The sequence below is a fragment of the Balaenoptera acutorostrata genome, chromosome 1 (assembly GCF_949987535.1).
Source record: "Balaenoptera acutorostrata chromosome 1, mBalAcu1.1, whole genome shotgun sequence".
NCBI classification, from domain to species: Eukaryota; Metazoa; Chordata; class Mammalia; order Artiodactyla; family Balaenopteridae; genus Balaenoptera; species Balaenoptera acutorostrata.
The window spans coordinates 503,806-524,209 of record NC_080064.1 but is presented as its reverse complement, the minus strand read 5'-3'; the positions used below and the strand labels follow the sequence as shown (position 1 = coordinate 524,209).

Sequence of the window (20,404 nt, the reverse complement as noted above, 5' to 3'; positions counted from 1 at the left end):
GCCATTAGCCAGACTCATCAAGAAAAAGAGGGAGAGGACTGAAATCAATAAAATCAGAAATGAAAAAGGAGAAGTTACAACAGACACCGCAGAAATACAAAACATCCTAAGAGACTACTACAAGCAACTTTATGCCAATAAAATGGACAACCTGGAAGAAATGGACAAATTCTTAGAAAGGTATAACCTTCCAAGACTGAATCAGGAAGAAACAGAAAATATCAACAGACCAATCACAAGTAATGAAATTGAAACTGTGATTAAAAATCTTCCAACAAACAAAAGTCCAGGACCAGATGGCTTCACAGGTGAATTCTATCAAACATTTAGAGAAGAGCTAACACCCATCCTTCTCAAACTCTTCCAAAAAATTGCAGAGGAAGGAACTCTCCCAAACTCATTCTATGAGGCCACCATCACCCTGATACCAAAACCAGACAAAGACACTACAAAAAAAGAAAATTACAGACCAATATCACTGATGAATATAGATGCAAAAATCCTCAACAAAATACTAGCAAACAGAATCCAACAACACATTAAAAGGATCATACACCACGATCAAGTGGGATTTATCCCAGGGATGCAAGGATTCTTCAATATACGCAAATCAATCAATGTGATACACCATATTAACAAATTGAAGAAGAAAAACCATATGATCATCTCAATAGATGCAGAAAAAGCTTTTGACAAAATTCAACACCCATTTCTGATAAAAACTCTCCAGAAAGTGGGCATAGAGGGAACCTACCTCAACATAATAAAGGCCATATATGACAAACCCACAGTAAACATCATTCTCAATGGTGAAAAACTGAAAGCATTTCCTCTAAGATCAGGAACGAGACAAGGATGTCCACTCTCACCACTATTATTCAACATAGTTCTGGAAGTCCTAGCCACGGCAATCAGAGAAGAAAAAGAAATAAAAGGAATACAAATTGGAAAAGAAGAAGTAAAACTGTCACTGTTTGCGGATGACATGATACTATACATAGAGAATCCTAAAACTGCCACCAGAAAACTGCTAGAGCTAATTAATGAATATGGTAAAGTTGCAGGTTACAAAATTAATGCACAGAAATCTCTTGCATTCCTATACACTAATGATGAAAAATCTGAAAGAGAAATTATGGAAACACTCCCATTTACCATTGCAACAAAAAGAATAAAATACCTAGGAATAAACCTACCTAGGGAGACAAAAGACCTGTATGCAGAAAACTATAAGACACTGATGAAAGAAATTAAAGATGATACCAACAGATGGAGAGATATACCATGTTCTTGGATTGGAAGAATCAACATTGTGAAAATGAGTATACTACCCAAAGCAATCTACAGATTCAATGCAATCCCTATCAAATTACCAATGGCATTTTTTACAGAGCTAGAACAAATCATCTTAAAATTTGTATGGAGACACAAAAGACCCCGAATAGCCAAAGCAGTCTTGAGGCAAAAAAATGGAGCTGGAGGAATCAGACTCCCTGACTTCAGACTATACTACAAAGCTACAGTAATCAAGACAATATGGTACTGGCACAAAAACAGAAACATAGATCAATGGAACAAGATAGAAAGCCCAGAGATTAACCCACGCACCTATGGTCAACTAATCTATGACAAAGGAGGCAAAGATATACAATGGAGAAAAGACAGTCTCTTCAATAGGTGGTGCTGGGAAAACTGGACAGCTACATGTAAAAGAATGAAATTAGAATACTCCCTAACACCATACACAAAAATAAACTCAAAATGGATTAGAGACCTAAATATAAGACTGGACAGTATAAAACTCTTAGAGGAAAACATAGGAAGAACACTCTTTGACATAAATCACAGCAAGATCTTTTTTGATCCACCTCCTAGAGTAATGGAAATAAAAACAAAAATAAACAAGTGGGACCTAATGAAACTTCAAAGCTTTTGCACAGCAAAGGAAACCATAAACAAGACCAAAAGACAACCCTCAGAATGGGAGAAAATATTTGCAAATGAATCAACGGACAAAGGATTAATCTCCAAAATATATAAACAGCTCATTCAGCTCAGTATCAAAGAAACAAACACCCCAATCCAAAAATGGGCAGAAGACCTAAATAGACATTTCTCCAAAGAAGACATACAGACGGCCACGAAGCACATGAAAAGATGCTCAACATCACTAATTATTAGAGAAATGCAAATCAAAACTACAATGAGGTATCACCTCACTCCTGTTAGAATGGGCATCATCAGAAAATCTACAAACAACAAATGCTGGAGAGGGTGTGGAGAAAAGGGAACCCTCTTGCACTGTTGGTGGGAATGTAAATTGATACAGCCGCTATGGAGAACAATATGGAAGTTCCTTAAAAAACTAAAAATAGAATTACCATATGACCCAGCAATCCCACTACTGGGCATATACCCAGAGAAAACCGTAATTCAAAAAGACACATGCACCCGAATGTTCATTGCAGCACTATTTACAATAGCCAGGTCATGGAAGCAACCTAAATGCCCATCGACAGACGAATGGATAAAGAAGATGTGGTACATATATACAATGGAATATTACTCAGCCATAAAAAGGAACGAAATTGAGTCATTTGTTGAGACGTGGATGGATCTAGAGACTGTCATACAGAGTGAGGTAAGTCAGAAAGAGAAAAACAAATACCGTATATTAATGCATGTATGTGGAACCTAGAAAAATGGTACAGATGAGCCAGTTTACAGGGCAGAAGTTGAGACACAGATGTAGAGAATGGACATATGGACACCAAGGGGGGAAAACTGCGGTGGGGTGGGGATGGTGGTGTGCTGAATTGGGCGATTGGGATTGACATGTATACACTGATGTGTATAAAACTGATGCCTAATAAGAACCTGCAGTATAAAAAAACAAACAAAACAACTAATACTAAACTTTCATTGGGTTATTTGTATGGAAATATGTTAATATAAATGTTTCAGACATTACATGAAATTTCTAAAAATCTTATATTTGTATTTGTATGGAAATATGTTAATATAAATGTTTCAGACATTACATGAAATTTCTAAAAAAAAAAAAAAAGAAATCAATAAGAGAAAGAAAATTAGAACATTCACAAATATGTGGAAATTAACACACTCTTAAGCAACAAATGAAAACAGAACACACAAAATCTTATGGGATGCAGTGAAAGCAGTGCTCACAGGGAAATTTATGGCTGTAAACACCTACATTAAACAGGAAGAAAGATCTCAAATCAAATCAATAACCCAAACTTCAACCTTAAGAAACTAGAAGAAAAACAAACAAACAAAAAAAAACAAACAAAAAACCCAAACCAAAACAAAACAAAACTAAACCCAAGGCAAGAAGAAGGAGGGAAATAATAAAGATTAGAGTGGATATTAATGGAATAGAGAATAGAAAGCAACAGAGAAAATCAATGAAACCAAACACTGCCTCTTTGAAAAGATCAACAAAACTGACAAACCTTTAGCTAAATTGACCAAGATAAAGGGGAGAAAAGACTCCAATTACTAAAATCAAGAAAGAAAGACCTTACATAGAGATGAAAATGATTATGAAAACGATTATAATTGTTCATAAAATACCATGAGTACCTGTATTCCAAACAAATTAGACAACTTAGGAGAAATGGAGAAATTCCTAGAAAGACAAACTAATAAGCCTGACCCAAGAAGGAATAGATAATCTGAATAACCTCTAACAAATAAAGGTTGAGTTAGTAATAATAATAAAAATAACAATTCTTCCCACAAAGGAAAAGTCCACAATAAGGTAGCCTCACTGGTGAATTCTTCCAAATATTTAAAGAATTAACACTAACCCTTCACACACTCTCCAAAAATGGAAGAGAAGGGAATATGTCCAAAACCAGACAGACATACAAGCAAATAATGCTGTGGACCAATATTACTTATGAGGGTAGACACATAAATCTTCAGCGAAGTACTAGCAAACCCAATCCAGCAGCATATTTAAAGGACAATATGCTATATCTGAGTGAGATTTATCCCGGAAATGCAAGAGTGATTCAACACATGATAATCAATTTATGTGATACAGCACATTAAGAGAATGAAGCTACAGCAACCAAAACAGTGTGGTGCTGGCTTAAGGATAGATATACACACCAATGAAATAGAATTGAGAGTCCAGAAATAAACACATACATATCTGGTCAATTGATTTTCAAAAATGCGCCAAGCACAGTCTCTCTGACAAATGGTCCTGGGACAACAGGATAGCCACATGCAAAAGGCTGAAGTTGGTCCCTTACCTCACACCATACACAATAATTAACTCAAAACGAGCTAAAACTATAAAAGTTGTAGAAGAAAACATAGATGTAAATCTTTACAACCTTGGATTTGGCAATGGATTCTTAGATATGACATCAAAGCATGAATAACCAAAGAAAAAAATTGATAAATTGGACTTCATAAAAATCTATGCAAAAAAGGACATTATGGGGAATTCCCTGGCGGTCCAGTGGTTAGGACTCTGCACTTCCACTGCAGGGGGTTCAATCCCTGGTCGGGGAACTAAGACCCCTCAAGCCGAGGGGCACGGCCAAAACAAAACAAAACAAATAAACAAAGGACATTATCAAGAAAGTGAAAAGAGAACTCACAGAATGGGGGAAAATATTTGCAAATCACACATCTGATAAGGGTCTAGCATTCAGAGTATATAAAGAGCTCTACAGCCTAAGAAGGAAGAGTGAACAAAGGATCTAAACAGAAGTTTTTCTAAAGAAGATACAAAAATGGCTGACAAATACGTAAAAAGATGCTCAATATCATTATCATTAGGAAAATGCAAATCAACTCCACAATGAGATACCACTTTACACCCACTGGATGACTATTAAACAAAAAAAGAAAAATACCAAGTGTTGGCAGGGATATAGAGAAACTGGAACCATCATACATTGCTGGTGGGAATGGGAAACCTTGCAGCCACTGTGGAAAATGGTTTGGCAGTTCCTTAAAAAGTTCAACATGAGTTACCCTACGACCATGCAATTCCCTTCCTAGACCTATACCCAAGAGAACTGAAAATATCTGTTCATGTATGTGAATATTCATAGCAGCATTACTCATAATAGACAAAAAGTAAAAACAACCCAAACGTCTATCAACTGACGAATGTTTATCCAAGTAAATCGTGGTCCATTTACACAATGAAATAGTTTTCAGTCATAAAAAGAAATGAAGGGAATCTTGAAAATGTTATGCTTTCAATGAAAGAAGCCAGGAAAACCCACATATTGTGTGATCCCATTGACATGAAATGTCCAGAACAGGGAAATGCATGGGGACGGGAAGTGGATTAGTGGTTGCCAGGGGCTGGCAAGGGCAGTGGGTACCGAGTTCCTTTCTGCGGAGGTGACAACGTTCTGGAATTAGAGAGTGGTGATCACCCTGCAACTCTGAGAATCCACTAAAAACCACTGAACTGTACTTTCACAGAGTGACTTTTGTGTCGTGTGAACGATCTGTTTCAGAAAGAGGGAGAGGAGAGGGTCCCTGGAACCCACCGCTGCGCGCACGCCCAACGGCAGCCCCGCCCAGGGACGGACGTGCCTGGGGCCCAGAGCCCCCAGCCCTCGGGCCCTCCGGTCCTGACCCCTGGCCCCTCCCAACGCCGGGTGGGCGGGGCGCGCACGCACCGTGAAGGTGGTGAAGACCCAGTCCCGGGGGAGGCGCTTGGCCTCGCGGAACTTGTCGTTGATGTAGCGGTTAAGGTGCTCCATGCTCCACACCGTGTCGTCCTTGAGCAGCAGGTACAAGGGGCTCTTCTTCTGCATGAACTGGGAGGCAGGGCAGCGCCTGGAGGCCCTGCCCCTACGGGGGGCCCCGACAAGAGCCTCACCCCGACGCGGCCACCAGAGACCCCACAGGGGTCCCGCTCCTCCGGGACACCGAGCCCCTCCCCCAGCACCTCCTGCCCCTGAGAAGTACCCCCAGATCCTCCCGGAGGGCCGCCGCCCAGACACCTCCCATTGAGACCCTTCCCTGGAGACCTCTGCCCACAGCATCCCTGCACTGAGGTCCTCACGGAGGCCCTTGCCCTTGGCTCCCACCCCTGCTGGGCCTGATCCACACCCAGAGGAAGCTGAGCTGGGGGTCGCGGCCACGGCTCTCAGTCTTTCCACCAGGATGCCCAGCTGAGGCTGAAGATGAGAGGCAGTGCTGGCTGCAGGCGGGGGCAACCCAGGCCACCTCGGGGTCTGGGCCATGTCTACAGTGGGATTCTTTTCCCATTCTTGAGCAGTGATTTTTGTCCAAGGCTGCAGGGAGGGCCCTCACCTGTGGGGGGCATTTACCTGGTTGGTTAAATGGCCACCGAGGTCGCTGGAATGGGGATCGTAAAGGCCGAGGGTGAGGCGAGCGTAGCCGTGGCCGAAGAAGACCATGTAGGGCATGGCGCAGGCGATGAGCAGGTAGGAGCGCACGTCGAACTTCTTTCCGTCCAGCAGCAGTGGGTTCTGGATGTACCTGGGTAGGCGTGGTTAGCCTGGCCCGTGCCCCCACCTGGGCCTGCCAGTTCCTCAGCACCCCTGCCACCTGTCTCAGGTGTGAGCTGTGGGTCCCCTACCCTGGCTGGGTGCAGTGTCCACTGGTCAGGGGACATTTCCGAGCCTGAACACGTCAGGGAATTGGGAAGGAGGGCCTGGCCCCTAGAGCACAGCCCACTGGTGTGTGTCTGGGGCGCCCCAGGGCGCAGCCCTCGCTAGAAGCCTGGGAGGCAGAAGCAGACTGGGCCCTATGGGCTGGGAAGACTGCCTGGAGGAGGAGGGAGCGGTGACCTTGGGCCTTGAAGGGCAGGTGGCTTTGGAGAGGCAGGGAGGGGACATCCCAGTGGAGAGAGCTGTAGGTCTAGAGACCCAGCCGCTGGGAGCAGCTGCTTGGGATGGCAGACAGCAGTTGCGGCAGGAGTGAGGTCCACATGGGCAGGTAGGGAAGTCCGAAGGGACGTTTCTCAGGCTAGACTGTGCCCCCTGGTGTGAGGCTGAGGGTCTGGACCCCTCCCAGAGGCAGAGGGAGCAAGGCAGGGTGGTCAGCTCTGCCTGTGGGCCTGAAGGCTGCAGCTGGATGGGTGGGGGATGGGGGAGAAGCCGGGCTTCCTGCAGGTCAGAGGGCGCAGGACCCAGGCTGGGGCACAAGCTGACCAAGCCCTCCCTGCCCCACACCGTCCAGGAGCCTCCTGTGTGTGGGGGTGGGGGGGTGGGGGGAGGGTACATCCTCTGAGATCCTGACTGGATGTGAAAACCCCACCTCTTCTGGCTACACAGGGGCCCAGCTGGGGGCACCGCAGCCTTCCAACGCCAAGGACTCCTCTGTGGGCCCCGCGACGCCCATGAGCCTCACAGGCACCAGTGGGCCTGGGTCAGCCCCACCCGGCCAACGCCCCTCGGGGTGCCCATGCGCAAAACCTCTGCACGACCCGCGCCTGAGGCGCCCGGAAGGGCATCTTGCGGTAGGTGGGGTCGTCCTCGATGCTCTGGGTCTTGGCTTGGAGGGCGGCGACTTCCTCCTGGTTCCGGAGCAGAAAGATGCCTTTGCCCTGGTTGGAGGCGGTGGGCTTGCAGATCCACATCTGGGTTTCTGCGGAGAGAACTACCTGAGCCAGGGAGCCTGCCTCGCCCCGCCCATCCCTGCCAAAGCCCCGCCTTGGCCCCAACCACGCCCCTCCCAGCCCCACCCCGCCCTGACCACTCCCAGCCACGGCCCCGCCCCTGCAGGCTTCGGCCTCCACTAAGGTCCGGCCATGACCCTCCCCAGCATGGCCTCAGCACCAGCCCTGACCTCACCCACCCTGGCTCCACCCTTCCACTCCCTGACCACGCCCCACCGCGGCCTCGCCAGGGCCTTGGCCCCGCCCTAATCACGCTCCCACCTTGGTCCAGCCCTGCACTGGAGTCCCCAGAGAGGGCCTGGCGTCCAGGGGCCTCTCACCATCAAAGAGGGTGAAGAAAGCCTCTCTCTCATCTCTGACGTCCAGACGGTAGGTCTCTGGGAAAAAGTCTTCCATTTTCAGGACCCTGGGGAAGCAGGGAGGTGGGGAAGACACTGGGAGGGTTGTCCCCCTCCCCCAGCTTGGCCAGCCATTCTAGGGGTCTGACCTGGGGTAGGCTGGAGGGAGAGTGTCTGCTAGGAAGCTGGGCTGGGCTCCAGGCACTCCTGCCCCCTTTGGTTTCCTCTGAAACACCCCCACGCCACCCCCCCACCCCCGGCCCCCAGCTCTTTCCTCTGCAGAACCTTTGCACCTTCTGTTCCCTGGCCAGAGGCACACTTTTCCGGCTCTGCACACCTGGCTTCTCTGCAGGCTGCCTCACCCACCGCCCAACCCCTCCCGCCTCCCTGCTCTTCCCCTGCTGCTCTCGGGCCTTCGGGAGTGGTCAGTTCAGAGCTGGGTCTCCAGGCCAGGACCGTGCCCAGCACGCAATGAGCGGTCGGCATGGATCCCCTGGCCGGGGATGCCCTTTAACCCCTTTCACCGACCACCAGGCCATCCTTCAGTTTAGGGCAGAATGGCTGGGTGCATCTACCTCTGTGGCCCAAGGCGTCCTGGGCTGCTCCACGTGAGCTCTTCTGGGGCGGGTGTCGTGTCCTTTCCAGATCTGTGCCCCAGGAGGACACAGGACCTGGCCTGAGTGGCTACTCAGTGTGTGGGGAATGGATGGGGGGCGTCGAGAGGTGGGGAGTGGGTGGGGGCTTGGCGGTAGACTGGTGGTGTGTGGATGGGTGGGGAGTGGATAAGTGGATTTTGGATGGAAGTAGGTGGCTGGGCAAGTGGTCTGGTGGGCAGACGGATGCCTGGAGGGGATTGGCCCAGAACTGCTGACAGAATTGGGTGGTGTCGTGGATGACCAGGTAGTGGGTGGTTGCCTGCCTGGTGGGGGGTGGACGGGGGAGGCAGATGGTAGGTGGTTGTTTGCATGGGTGGGCGGACGTGTGAATGGCCGGGCCGTGAGTGGATGAGGAGTGGGCACATCGAGTGGGTCAGGCACGGCTCGGGGTGGGGGGCGGGCCAAGGGGCAGGAATGGGTGTGCAGTGGACGGCAGTGGGTGTGGTAGGCAGTGGTGACTGAATGCAGGACACCAGTGGGCGGCTCTGTGGCGAGCGTGTGAGGACCGCTGGGGGGCCGTGGGCTGGGTGGCTGGAATGGTGGCCGGTATTGGGGGTGGAGACAGATGGGTGACACGCGGCTGGGTCAGTGGGAAGGCGGGTAGGCGGACGGACTTGGTGGAGGGCGGTCAGGAGCAGCGACTGACGCGTCCGGTGCGGGCTGCGCCGCCAGGGTGGGGGGCGGGGGGCCAGGGCATCCTCACTTGGCCTGCGCGCAGGGGGCCGGCTTGCTGGTCTTGCTGAGGACCCGCGCGTGCTCCCTCAGGGCGCTGAGAAGCCCGATCTTGGTGGTGAGGAGCTGGTTGTTGGGGAGCTGGTACAGCAGCTGCTCGCCTGGCGCGACAGAGCCCGGGCAGCGTGCGACCGCGCATGCGCGCGTGGAGGGCCGCCCGCTGAGCCCGGCCCCGCCCCTACCTTCCCGGAAGCTGCGGTAGGTGTCCCTGCACTTGACCTCGCACCACCTGAGCTTGTAGTCTTCCCGCCCGCTGTCCTGGATGCGCTGCCAGCCCTTGCTTTTGCAATAGGAGCTGATTCTGCAGGGGAGAGGGGCGGCGGTGACCTGGGGGCCGCGGGGCTGTGGGCCGCGGAGCGAGGCTGGGCCGGGGCCTGGGGGCGGTGGGGCTGGACCCAGCCTGAGGCCCCACTCACATTGAGGCCCCGTTGGTGCCTCCGATGTAGAAGAAGGGGCCCTGCCCGGTGCCGGGCGGCTGCTTCTCCCCCTCCAGCGGGCGCTTCTCCAGGAGGGCAGCCCGGGGCCTGGCGGTGTCAGCATCGTCCAGCTCTGCGGGCAGAGTGGGTGGTCAGAGGCTCTGGCCCAGCTGGTGGCTTTTCTGCCCCTTCCTGGGCCCTGCCCGAGCCCACCTGCATCTTGGTCCAGCTGGCTTAGCTCCTGTAGGAGCCCCTCCTCTCGGTGGCTCCCCATTGATCTCTCATGGGCCCAGCCTGTGAACGAGGTGGGGTCAGACAGGGGGCGTCCACTCAGAATCTGACCGGAGCCCCTGGGCAGTCCCCCCAGCCGTCTCGGCCCATCTCAGCCCAGTCTCAGGCCCAATCAGAGGGCCTCCTAGGAGAAAGGGGGCAGGGTCCCTCCTTACCAACGGCAGGGGCTTTGTGTGGGGCAGAGGCTGAGGTGTGAGGCTGGAGCTGGGGGCAGACGTGAGCAGGGACATGCCCAGAGGGCAGGGGTCACAATGTCCATCATGACATCATGGGTGACCCACAGCAGTCAGGGGAGACCCCTCTCCGCCTGTTCAGACCCCGACTCTGCTGTCCCCTGCCCTACTCGGCTGGCCCAGATCCCACACCCGGCACATGGCCTCCTGCTGGCCCCTCTCCCAGGGCATGGCTGTGTGGGCCCCCCGTGAGAAGGCCTTCCTGGGGATGGGGTGCCTGTCCATGGGGAGGCCCTGGCTGCATTCACCTGCTGCCCGGGGGCGGCTCCGCCGGACCCCTGCCATCCTTGACCGCTTGCCTCTCTTTGTGCCAACCTGGGTCCGAGGAGGCGGTCCCCGGCGGTGGAGGAAGTGGGTGCGGCTGCGGGCCGCAGACGCTGGGGCACTGGGGTGAGGGCACCGCTGGGAAGATGCGGCCCCCACCCCTCTGCGGGCCCTTCGGGCAGCCCATGGTCCTAGCGCTTGAACTGGGCACACAGTCAGGCCCGCCCTGCCCGGGGAGGGGTGCCGCCCAGCGTCCTGGATTTGGGCTTCCTCTTGTGGGTGGCTCCCGTCTCTGTGGTGACTGTCGGGCCTGCAGGGACTGTCCATCTGGCATCAGCATCTCTGCGCTTGGCCTCCCTGCCGGCTGTAAGGAGGGCTGCTGTTGGGGGGGGCGGCGGCCCTGAGCAGGCCCCTCCCAGAGTCGGGGCGGGGCCGTGAGGAGGCCCTGCCTCAAGAATGATGCCTCCCTAGGGCTCCTTTCCTGTGTGGCTAACTCGGGAACATTTTAGGGAATTTTAACCATTCCTTGACAGGTCCTTCCCAGTTTGGGGGCTGCTTGGGAGGCTAGGATTTTCCGAAAGATTGAAGAAACACAAGCAGTGGAAAGGCCAGTACCCTGGGAGCTGGCAGGCAGAGAGGGACTCCTGCATCTGCATACCAGGAGCTGGCAGAGTGCTCTCCAAAGAGGACAGTTGCTTTGCAAACAAACCAGCTGGTCACCCAAGAGATGCTGACCAAGACCTTTGTCCCCACTTAGAAGAGGGTAAACTGAGAACAGCTGTCAACACGGTTACAGGGCCTGGGTGCGGGGCCGGGTGTGGGGAGGGTCTCACCCCCCTGCCAAGGGTGGGCCGAGCCACGAGGAAGACCTGGAGCCTCCTCCCCAGCCCTGCCCCACCCAGAACGGGAGGGCTCCTCTGTGGCGGCTGGACCCCGCCCAGCATGACTGCGGGGATGGGGGCCTGCTGCGCACAGGAGGGTGCGCATGTGCGCGTGCGCGTGGGTCGCCACGTTGCCTGGGAGGCCTGCACCTTGCTGGGGATGGGGGCCCCCGAGGAGGATGACGGTCAGTACTCTCCCCCAGCACTCCCACGTGAGTGGCCACTGAATCAACAGACATCTGACGGAGGCCCCCAGGTGTGAGCGACAGGTCGACACCCAGAGACAGAGAGACAGGGCCCTGCGAGGAGGGGGCGGGGGGTGGGGGTGGTGGCGGAGCCCGAGGCAGGGGACGCAGCCCTGGGAATACGCTGGGGCAGGACCAAGAGTCCTTACCCGAGAAGAGGGCTGGACGGTTAGAACAAAGGGACAGATAAGGTGGACGAGCTCATGGAAATACGCAGTACAGCCTTGTGAGAAGTTCAAGGCATGGAAGTGTGCTGGAAAGGAAAATATAAAGAAGGAAAGGCACCCAGCGGGAGCCTGGAGACATCTCAGAGCCGCAGGCAAGGCTCCTGTGACCCGCCCAGCATGGTGGGAGGTCTCTAGACCCCCCCACAGGGAATTCCCGAGATGAGCCAGACCTGGGAAAGGAAGCTGGGGCTGTGGTGTGGATCAGCTCTGTGCCTCGGTTTCCCCACCTGCAGAGTGGGCTGGGAGTACCACAGCTGCCGGTCACCCATGTTGGAGGAGGGCCTGTGTGACGACGGTGAGGCCGGAGAGGGCCAGGCCAGTGCCGAGCAGGGCGGTGACCCGCCTGCAAGGAGCGTTACTGGGGGTTACAGTGTGAATGTGGGGGGTGGGCGGGAGCCCCTGGCCCCCACAGCCCAGTGAAGGGTAACTTCTGCGGGGTAACCCGGACCCGGCAGCGGGCGCTCCGGGAAACGGGAGCCGGGAGGTGGGCGTGGAGTTGCCGGCTTTCAGAACAAGCCTTGTAAGCCTGTGCCTCTGTTTGCCTCGTCTTAACTCTGTATATCTTATTACTTCTACGAAGAATTAAACAGGCCATGAATTACCATTTCTTGTCATTCAAGTTAACACAAATTAAGAAAAAGAATCCGTACCCTGGCTACCCTGGGCGTGCACGCGTGTGGTGAAGGTGGTGCCCCGGGCTGCAGGACGTGGTGGCCTGCGGGGCTGCGGGTGGGGTCAGGGGTCAGAGCCTTGGCCGAGCAATCGCTTTTCTCAGAGTCTCTCTGAAGGACTAATTCTAAATAGAAAGCTTTGTGCTGAAAGGTGTTCCCGAGCCGTTATCTATGGTGGTGAAGCTCGGGTTGCAGTGGCCCTGCCCGGGGGTAGGGGGGTGACGGCACCAGGACCTCCGTGAGGACTGCAGGGAGGGGTCGGTGGAAACAACTTTGTAACGAATTTTTAAATAAACTTTTTACCTGGTCAGGTAAAAAGACTGGCGGGAAATGCGCTCCGGTGTGATGAACGGAAGACCCTCGAGAACCTGAAGGAAACATCCAAGAAAACGAGATGACGCCCGTGTCCTGCCAGGTCCTTCCTCCAAATACACGTTTGGTGACGTGGGGTGCTAAGGAGGCGCTGACTTTGCTCGTCGGGCTGGTGCCTTCTGGCCAGGGCTGAGCTGTCTGGGGGGACGTAGGTCCCCGCAGATTTTAGGAGGCCGTCCCTTCTGGGGGTCGGTCCTGGGAGACAGACCTGGTCCTGAGCAAAGGTGCTGGTCCTGAGGGGCCGCCACCCCTGGAGGCCTGCCCTGCTCAGCCCGGCCTGGGGGTCTCTGCCCAGCCAGGCACCCCTCCGCTCCCCTCCCTCGCCTCCCTCACGCTCCTGGGCAGAGTCCCGAGAGGACCCACAGGGCTCCTGGGGCCGGGGGGCTGGGCGGGGCAAGGGATGGCAGGCCCCAGCCCTCATGGCCAGCCAGGACCCCCGCTGGTGGCCCGCCTGCCCCTCTTACCTGCCCGACAAGGTGGTGTGAGCCCTGTGCCAGGGAAACAACAGTGGTGACCAGGCAACTGTCTCCTAGCAACCATGACCCAGTGGCCCAGAGGTGAGCAGGTGGTTGCGGAGGGGCAGGAGGCCAGGCACCAGGGGGAGCGGGGAGGGGGAGCGACCAAGGCTGGAGGAGGGGTGTCGTGGGCACAGCCCCCACCTGGGCCCTCCGTCCTCCCGGGACATTCCTGAGCCTTCTCAGGATCCCCAAATCTGTGCCAGGACCCCAGACCTGACCCATTATGTTTTTGTGCTCAGTGTGCTTTACCTGCGTTATTTCATCTCCCCTTACCACGGCCTCTTTACAGAACAGAAAGTGGGCGCTCAGCAAACCCATGCCTCCCCAAGGGGTTGAGAGGGGCTCACACCCAGGTCTGGGAGGCCAGGGCCTGTGGGAGGGCCGCTGGCTGCCCTGCACGGCCCCCTGCCTCTGTCCTCCAGAGCCTTGCATGGGTCACCAGGGTGTCTCTCCTTAGGGAGCCTTCACTTGCTTCTTGTAGGGTGGATAGTGGCCCCCGTGCCATGTGTGTCCACGTCCTAAGGCCCAGAAAGTGCAGTGTGACCTTACTTGGAAAAATCGTCTTGCAGATGTGATTATCTGATGGGCCCTAAATCCAGCGACCAGTGGCCTCGGGAGAGGGAGGGAGAGCGGAGGAGACACAGAGGCGAGAAGCCAGCTGAAGATGCGGCAGCGGCCGGAGGGACGCGGCCACAAGCCCAGGGACGCCTGGAGCCCCAGAGGCTGGGAGAGGCAGGAAGGACCCGCCCCAGAGCCTCCGGAGGGAGCAGGTGGCCTCCAGAACCGTGAGAGAATACATTTCCGTTGTTTCAAGCCACCGAGTTTGTGTAATTTGCTGTGGCCACCCCAGAAAATTAATGCACCCCTTAAGCGCCCCCTCACTTTGAGGGTCCCGGGTGGCATTCCCCACTGTGGGGAGGCCTCCCTGACCCCGCTCAGAGGCTGACGCACTCCCAGCTGTGTGCCTGCCTGCGCCAGGTGTTGGGGGCCTGCAGGGCTCCGTTCTGCTGGCCTGTGGTCTGACACCCCTTTGCCCGAGGGTAGCTGTCGGTTAGTCTGGAGGGGCGGAGAGCTCCGCCAGCCAAGTCCTGGACTGAGGGGCAGCCTGACCTCAGGAGCTGGTGGCCCCCTGCCTGGGCCTGCTGGGGGCAGCACCTGGGGGCGGGCAGTGGGGCGCCTGGTCACCTGCAGGCCACTTGTCTTCCCCTCGGCTGGAGCACAGACTTTCAGAACCCCCAGGTCGTCCTCCCCCGGAGCCCATGCCCCACTCCCCATCCCTTCTAGAGGCCCAGACCCCTAGGAGCTGGGCCAGCCCACCACCCTGCTGCCCTATGACTCCCCATGGGTTCTGGGGAGGCGGCCCCCTGCCCACGTGGTGACAGCGAGAGCTCAAACTCAAAAACTGCCTGATAACCCACAAAACTGGTGTGGGTGCCAGGCCAGGGGCAGCCTTTCCCACGACGGCCTGGGACTGGGCCATCAGTCGCATCTACAGCCCCAAGCAAGGCAGCCGATCATTAACCGGCCAGCCCCGCAGGGCGGACGCCTCTCCCCGGGTGCCACAGGGCTTGGCTGGGCTCGGCCCGAGCGCCTGGAGGCAGAAGGGGCGGTCCAGCCCCGCTGGGTAAAGGCCCAGCACCCCTCCTGCAGCTGTGGTGCGGGCCAGCTCAGGCCCTGGCTCCCCACGGGGAGTTGGTGCCTTTGCCAGGGCTGGACCAGGAAGCCCTCCGCACCGGCCCCTCTGCTGGGCTCCTGCATGGTTCCCGCTTGGCCACCTGCTCAGAGAGACGTTCCTGGGCTGCCCTCACCCCGCACCACCCTGCTGCCACCTCTACTGCCCTGGCTTCTGCAGCACCGGCAGCCCCTGCAGCTGACTTGTCCTGCGGAGCCCCCTTGCTGCCTGTGACTCCCTCTCAGGGACATCCCTCCCCCTCCCCCCCCACCCCCAGTGTCTGGAACTGCACCGGCTCCCAGAGGGCGCTCAGGAGGGCGGGAAGGCAGGGAGGAGGGAGGAGGGACGGGCCCCTCTGCCCTGACTCTGGCTGCAGAGCCCTGGGTCGGAGGCATCTGCCAGTCCCTTGTGAAGCCGTGGGTTGGGACCCTAGGACCTTCTTGGAATTCTCAGGGGAAAGAAGGGGCTGGTCCCACGAGGCTGGGAGTGGGACCAGCATCCGGAAGTTTGGTTTTGGGGGCAGCTGTAGACAGAGGACGTCTTGCTGAGCCTCTGTGGGTAGAAGGGAGCGGGCAGGGGCTGCCAGGCCTTCTGCCCAGCGTGCGTGGGTGACAGCCTGGCCCGGCACCTGGAGAGTCCCCCGACCGCCCAAGCCCCGAGTCGGGCCTGTGGGGACCCAGGGGAAGGAAGAAGAGGGGTCTCACCTGTGGGCTCTCCAAACCTAGCACCCTCCAGCGTCCTGGTGCCACCTGGGGTTGCGGAGAGGGCATCCTGGGGCGTCTCTTGGGGCACTGCCAGCCAAGGGCACCCTTCCACGGCCTGGGCTGGGGGTTTAGGGGGCTGGGGCTGCTTCTGTCCTGTCCTCCTTACCCACCCCCCCCTGCCTGGTATGGGTGGGGGGTGGCAAGGGATGAGGGCACCTTCCTGGAGAGGCTCCTGGGGGGCTCCAGGGGTGCGGCTGCCTGCGTCCCAGTGGCAGTGCCAGCAGCACGGGGGCTGCACCAGCTGCTCGCCAGCCTTCAGCATGGGGCCCACCGCCTGCGGAGCCCTCCCCCCACTATTACACCAACAGTCTGTTGTGTCTGCAACAGAAATCCCCCGTGGGGCGTCACAGGGCTCCCCCAGTCAGGGACACGGGGGCTGGGTGGTCAGGCGTGGCCTGTGCCCTGGGGGCACACGAGGGCTTGCGTCTGGGCAGGAGTGTACAGCTGGCTCAGGCCCACTGCTGGGACCCACGGACCCCGGCCTCCCCTCCACCAGGCATCCGGTAAGCAGCCCCTCCTCTGGTGGCGATCAGGCCATGGATGGACGGCATTACCAGACAGTATTAGACAGAAGGACCAGATCTAACCGTGTCTGGTAAGACACCCATCGGCAGGCTTTGGTGCAGGCAGTCTCATCGGCGGCCCTTCTGGGAGGGCCTGGGGCTTCCGCTACCCCCTGTCCCGCCGCACCGCGAGGAAGTGGGAGGGTTCAGCGGCAAGACCCCCAGAGCCTCCTAGTCTGTGGAGCGGCCCCAGAGCCCTGGTGGCCTGGCCCAGGGCTGCTCCGAGGAGGGCTTTCCTGCAGACCCCGTCTGGGCAGCAGCCCAAACACGTGTTTGTGGGCGCAGCTGGGGGGCAGTCTGGCTTCCCTGCTCTTGATCCCGGGTCAAGGTGGCTGCGGCACCCTCGCCGCTTTCTGAACGGCCCTCGGCCGGTTAATGAGTAACAGCCGGGCCGGGGGCAGACCCTCCTCCTGTGGGAGAGCCACTGGGGCCCAGGGCAGAAGGGTCACCCCTGTGCCTACGCCGGCAGGTCTGGGGGCTGGTGTCCTGGCTTCAGATCAAAAAGACAAAACAAAAGATCATCCTGGCCTTGATGGTTTGGGACAATGTTCCCAGTCTCGCCTACGACACTGCGGGGGCTGGGGGCGGGGAGAGCAGCACGGAACGTCCACTGCTCCAGGCACCCGGACACACACTTGTCCCCCGCGTCCCCAGTGGACCGAGGGAGTAAGAGAGGTGACCGCCCACGGCCCCAGCTGACTGGGACCTCTCAGGGCAGGGCCACCTCCCAGCGGTGAGCGCTTCTCTGTGCGGCTGCTGACAGGCCGCCGGCCACTCTGTGGGCAGAGCCCAGGCCCAGCCACAGCAGACGCGCAGGAGCCTGCAGGCTGGCGGCCCATCTCAGGCCCTAGCATCCCGAGTCCCTTGGGGGGCACCGAGGGCCCCAATGTGGAAGAACCGGCCCCGCAGCGGTCGGCAGAGGCCTCCCTGGTTGGGCCGGGCTGCAGAGCTGAGACAGGCCGTCTGCCCGTCCCCCAGCTGGCCCAGGGCTCAGCCCAGCTCTGGAGTCCAGGAGCTCAGGACCGCGTGTCTTCGGGCCACTTCCCGGCAGGTGGTGGGTCACCTTTGAACATCGTTACCAGACAGTGTTAGAGTCGAGCCGAGAAATCCAGCACTGTCCAGTAAGATGCCCACAGAGGCCCCGGTACGCCTCGGCCCGAGGACGCGGGACAGACGTGAGCGCCCCACAGCCCGCAGGTAGGGCCCAGGTGCAGGCAGGGAGGCCCGCGCGCTGCTCCCTGTGTTCCCAGAGCCAAGGGCACCTGGGGCCGCGGACCCGGGACCAAGGCCGGAGGTGTTGCTGGCCTGTGAAGTGGCCCACCCACCCGGGCCCAGGCCTTTGTTGCCACTCCGCTTGGCCCACACCTGCCAGGTGTGGTGGCAGCACCTGCTTGGGCGCCATGCAGGGCCCGGAACCCGAGCATCCTAATCCCGGATCACTGGGGGCGGGGCACCCGGTGCAGCTGCAGGAAGCCTTTGATTCTGGAGGCTGAGAAGGGGCGCAGACACGTCCGGGCCTGGGGAAGGGGCCTGCCCGAAGTCAGCTTTCTGCCTTAGAGCCCCACCCGGAAGCCACTGGGACAGGACAGGGTGGGGAGCTGACTGAGGGTGTCAGGGGCTGTGGCTGGCATGGGGCCTGCGTGGGGAGAGGTCGGGGCCCGGGGCCAGGCTGGGGGAGGGCGGCCCCGTCGCTGCGAGCAGGGCCCCACCGTCATCATTACCAGGCAGTATTAGAGACCAGGCACCATCCAATGCTGCCCAGTAAGATGGCGATGGCCGCCCCGAATTGGGTCTGGGGGCCGCCCGTCTGGGGTGAAGCGGGGACTCGATGGAGGGGCGCCCAGCAGCCTGAGGTGGAGCCATGGCGTCTTAGGGCGCTGAGGTGGGGAGGGACCCGGAATGGCCGGGGCTGGAGCAAGTGTGTGCCCTGAGGCCACAGTGCCAGGCAGGCCCCATCTGTGGGGGGTCAGCCCCGGGGGGAGGCGGGGCTGCAGCGCCTAGAAGCCCCCGGAGGCCAGGACCACAGGGTGACCCCTGCCCAGCCAGCCCTGGCCGACCCAGTGGGGCCACCAGCTCCGGGCATGGGGTGGGCGCCTGTGGGGGGCAGGGTGTCCTGCCCACAGGAGGCCAGGGCCCAAGGGCGGGAGCAGAGCGGGACCCTCCCTCTGAGCCGACCCAGGGACAGGCCCAGCCCGGGGTCCTGGGTGAGCACGAGCGTGTATGAGGCTCTGTCTCTCGGGTGCGGCCCCAGCACGGTCTCCATTGCCCACCGCCCCGCCCTTGGCAGGAGCGTGGACGAGCGTTGGGACCAGGAAGGAGGATGGCTCCCAAGGCCCCGCCCTCCTCAGCCCCCCACCCATCAAGCAGGATGGTGTTCCCGGGGCCCAGGGCCCCCACCTCTCACCGAGCAGCCTGTCACCAGCGCCCCACTGTTGCGTGGCCCTGGGGTTCTGGCTGCTGCTGGCTGTGAGGTCCAGGGGCGGGCGAGGTGGTGCTGGGCCTGCAGGAGGGGTGCAAGAGAGGTAGCCCGGTCCAGACTGCGCCTGGCGGTCACTGTGGCTTGTGTGCCCACTGGTCTGAGGTCCAGCCCCAGAGCAGGTGGGACAGCAGCCCCCAAAGGCAGAATACAGGGCAACAACCCCCAGGTGCCTGCGGCGGCCAAGCCAATCTCGCAGGCACCCCCAGGACAGGTGGGGCCCTGCCCTGCTCAGGGTCCACACCTGGGGCCCCTGCAGGGAGCTGACAGACCCCCGGCACCCTGCCCTGGGGGACTGAGGGGTCCCGTCCTCTCTCCTGTCCCCATGCAGGTGGCACGCAGGCCTGGAGAGCTGGCCAGAGCAGCTTCTCAAGTTTTCCGGCAACTTCCACCCACAGAGGCTGCAGGGGGAGGGCCTGGGCCCTGTGCTGATCCCCCCCACCCGAGGCTGCCAGACTGACCACAACAAAGACTGCGTCCACCCAGCCCCGGGCCTCAGCCAGGTCCACCCGGTTCTCTGGCTTCATGCTCGGGAACAGGCGACATTTCTCACAGGGCCTGACCTGACTTAGGCCTGGCCTTGGGGGACACACACGGGGAGTGGGCTTCATAGGTGCCCGGACCCTCCAGGCGTCCACGTCCAGGCTCAGAGAGTGGTGCCCATGGCCGGGATCCAGGCCTTTGCCCCTCCGGCCCCTCCTGGCTCAACCTTGCCTTTCAGTGTCCATCCTTCAGACCCGTAAAGTCAATTCACTTTTTTCTGAGCTAAGTGAAACCATTTAGACTTCACTTTCAGAGCTGAGTTCAATTTCAGCTCCACTCCTGGCTGCCAGGCTACAGGGTTGGGACAGGGGCCCAGCATCCCTCCTTGCAGACAGCCCACCGTGCCAGGTGGCCTCCCCTGCCTGGCCTCCAGCGCCCTCGGCTGCTCACGGCCAGCCCCACTTGGGGAGCACCGAGGGCCCGGGAGACCCCACAGGCCCCGGCCAGCCTGGCTGCAAGCCAGATGGATAGGCCAGTCCCGCTCTCCGCTGCCCACCAGCGTATCGGCTGCTATGTTCTCCCCTAGGAGGCAGAGACCGGGGGCTGGTGGGCAGCAGAGTGCTCCTTCTTAAGCCCCAGGACAGAATCCCACTCTCCTCCTGAACCCAGAACCCGTAAATACACAAGGAAAGACCACGGCCCAGCCTGGGCCCCAGCACAGCTCACGTGTGGGTCAAGGGCCTGGACTGCCGTGTGCCTGGCTTGGGGCAGTCAGGCGAGTCTTACTGGCTGAAATGAAAAGTGAAAATAAACGTAGCCTGTTTGTGAGTGCCCCCAACGGTGCTTTCTTAGCCAGTAGTTGGCAGGAGTGAAGCCAGCGTGTGGCCCCTGGGTGCGGGGTGTGGTTAACCGTCACCATTCCGACCAGGCTCAGGCGGGGACATTGAGGAA

At 57.9% G+C, this 20,404-nt stretch overlaps 2 protein-coding genes across 4 annotated transcripts in view; one reads left to right on the top strand and one right to left on the bottom strand.

Moving 5' to 3' along the window:
• The window catches only part of TTLL10 (tubulin tyrosine ligase like 10), a 20,466-nt gene extending 9,558 nt beyond the window's left edge, over positions 1 to 10,908 (bottom strand). Inside the window, 11 exon segments of the mRNA XM_028167964.2 lie at positions 5,682 to 5,822; positions 6,339 to 6,510; positions 7,449 to 7,620; positions 7,972 to 8,057; positions 8,565 to 8,636; positions 9,349 to 9,478; positions 9,560 to 9,678; positions 9,794 to 9,933; positions 9,935 to 10,001; positions 10,003 to 10,087; positions 10,566 to 10,908. Coding sequence (XP_028023765.2) covers positions 5,682 to 5,822; positions 6,339 to 6,510; positions 7,449 to 7,620; positions 7,972 to 8,057; positions 8,565 to 8,636; positions 9,349 to 9,478; positions 9,560 to 9,678; positions 9,794 to 9,933; positions 9,935 to 10,001; positions 10,003 to 10,087; positions 10,566 to 10,908 — 1,527 coding nt within the window.
• On the top strand, positions 9,440 to 20,404 carry LOC114238583 (uncharacterized). 3 transcript variants are annotated; one of them, XM_028167966.2, is made up of 6 exons: positions 9,440 to 9,575; positions 12,917 to 13,534; positions 14,065 to 14,280; positions 16,428 to 16,526; positions 17,546 to 17,691; positions 19,302 to 20,404. In XM_028167966.2, exons 3-6 carry the CDS (start codon positions 14,078 to 14,080, stop codon positions 19,400 to 19,402), a joined length of 549 nt encoding a protein of 182 aa, XP_028023767.2. In that variant the 5' UTR covers positions 9,440 to 9,575; positions 12,917 to 13,534; positions 14,065 to 14,077; the 3' UTR covers positions 19,403 to 20,404. The 3 variants fall into 3 exon arrangements, 2 of the variants coding, with proteins under 2 accessions (XP_028023767.2, XP_028023766.2); XR_009005543.1 differs by lacking the exons at positions 16,428 to 16,526; positions 17,546 to 17,691 and having other exon boundaries at positions 12,917 to 13,020; positions 19,302 to 20,403; XM_028167965.2 differs by lacking the exons at positions 9,440 to 9,575; positions 12,917 to 13,534; positions 14,065 to 14,280 and having other exon boundaries at positions 15,236 to 16,526.

Bases quoted from the DNA above. Each gene is read 5' to 3' on its own strand.
- LOC114238583 (XM_028167965.2), top strand. From the start codon at position 16,057: ATGGGTGGGGGGTGGCAAGGGATGAGGGCACCTTCCTGGAGAGGCTCC. The intron at 16,527-17,545 runs GTAAGACACCCA...ACTTCCCGGCAG, and splicing joins ACCAGATCTAACCGTGTCTG to GTGGTGGGTCACCTTTGAAC. The intron at 17,692-19,301 runs GTAGGGCCCAGG...GTCCCCATGCAG, and splicing joins GAGCGCCCCACAGCCCGCAG to GTGGCACGCAGGCCTGGAGA.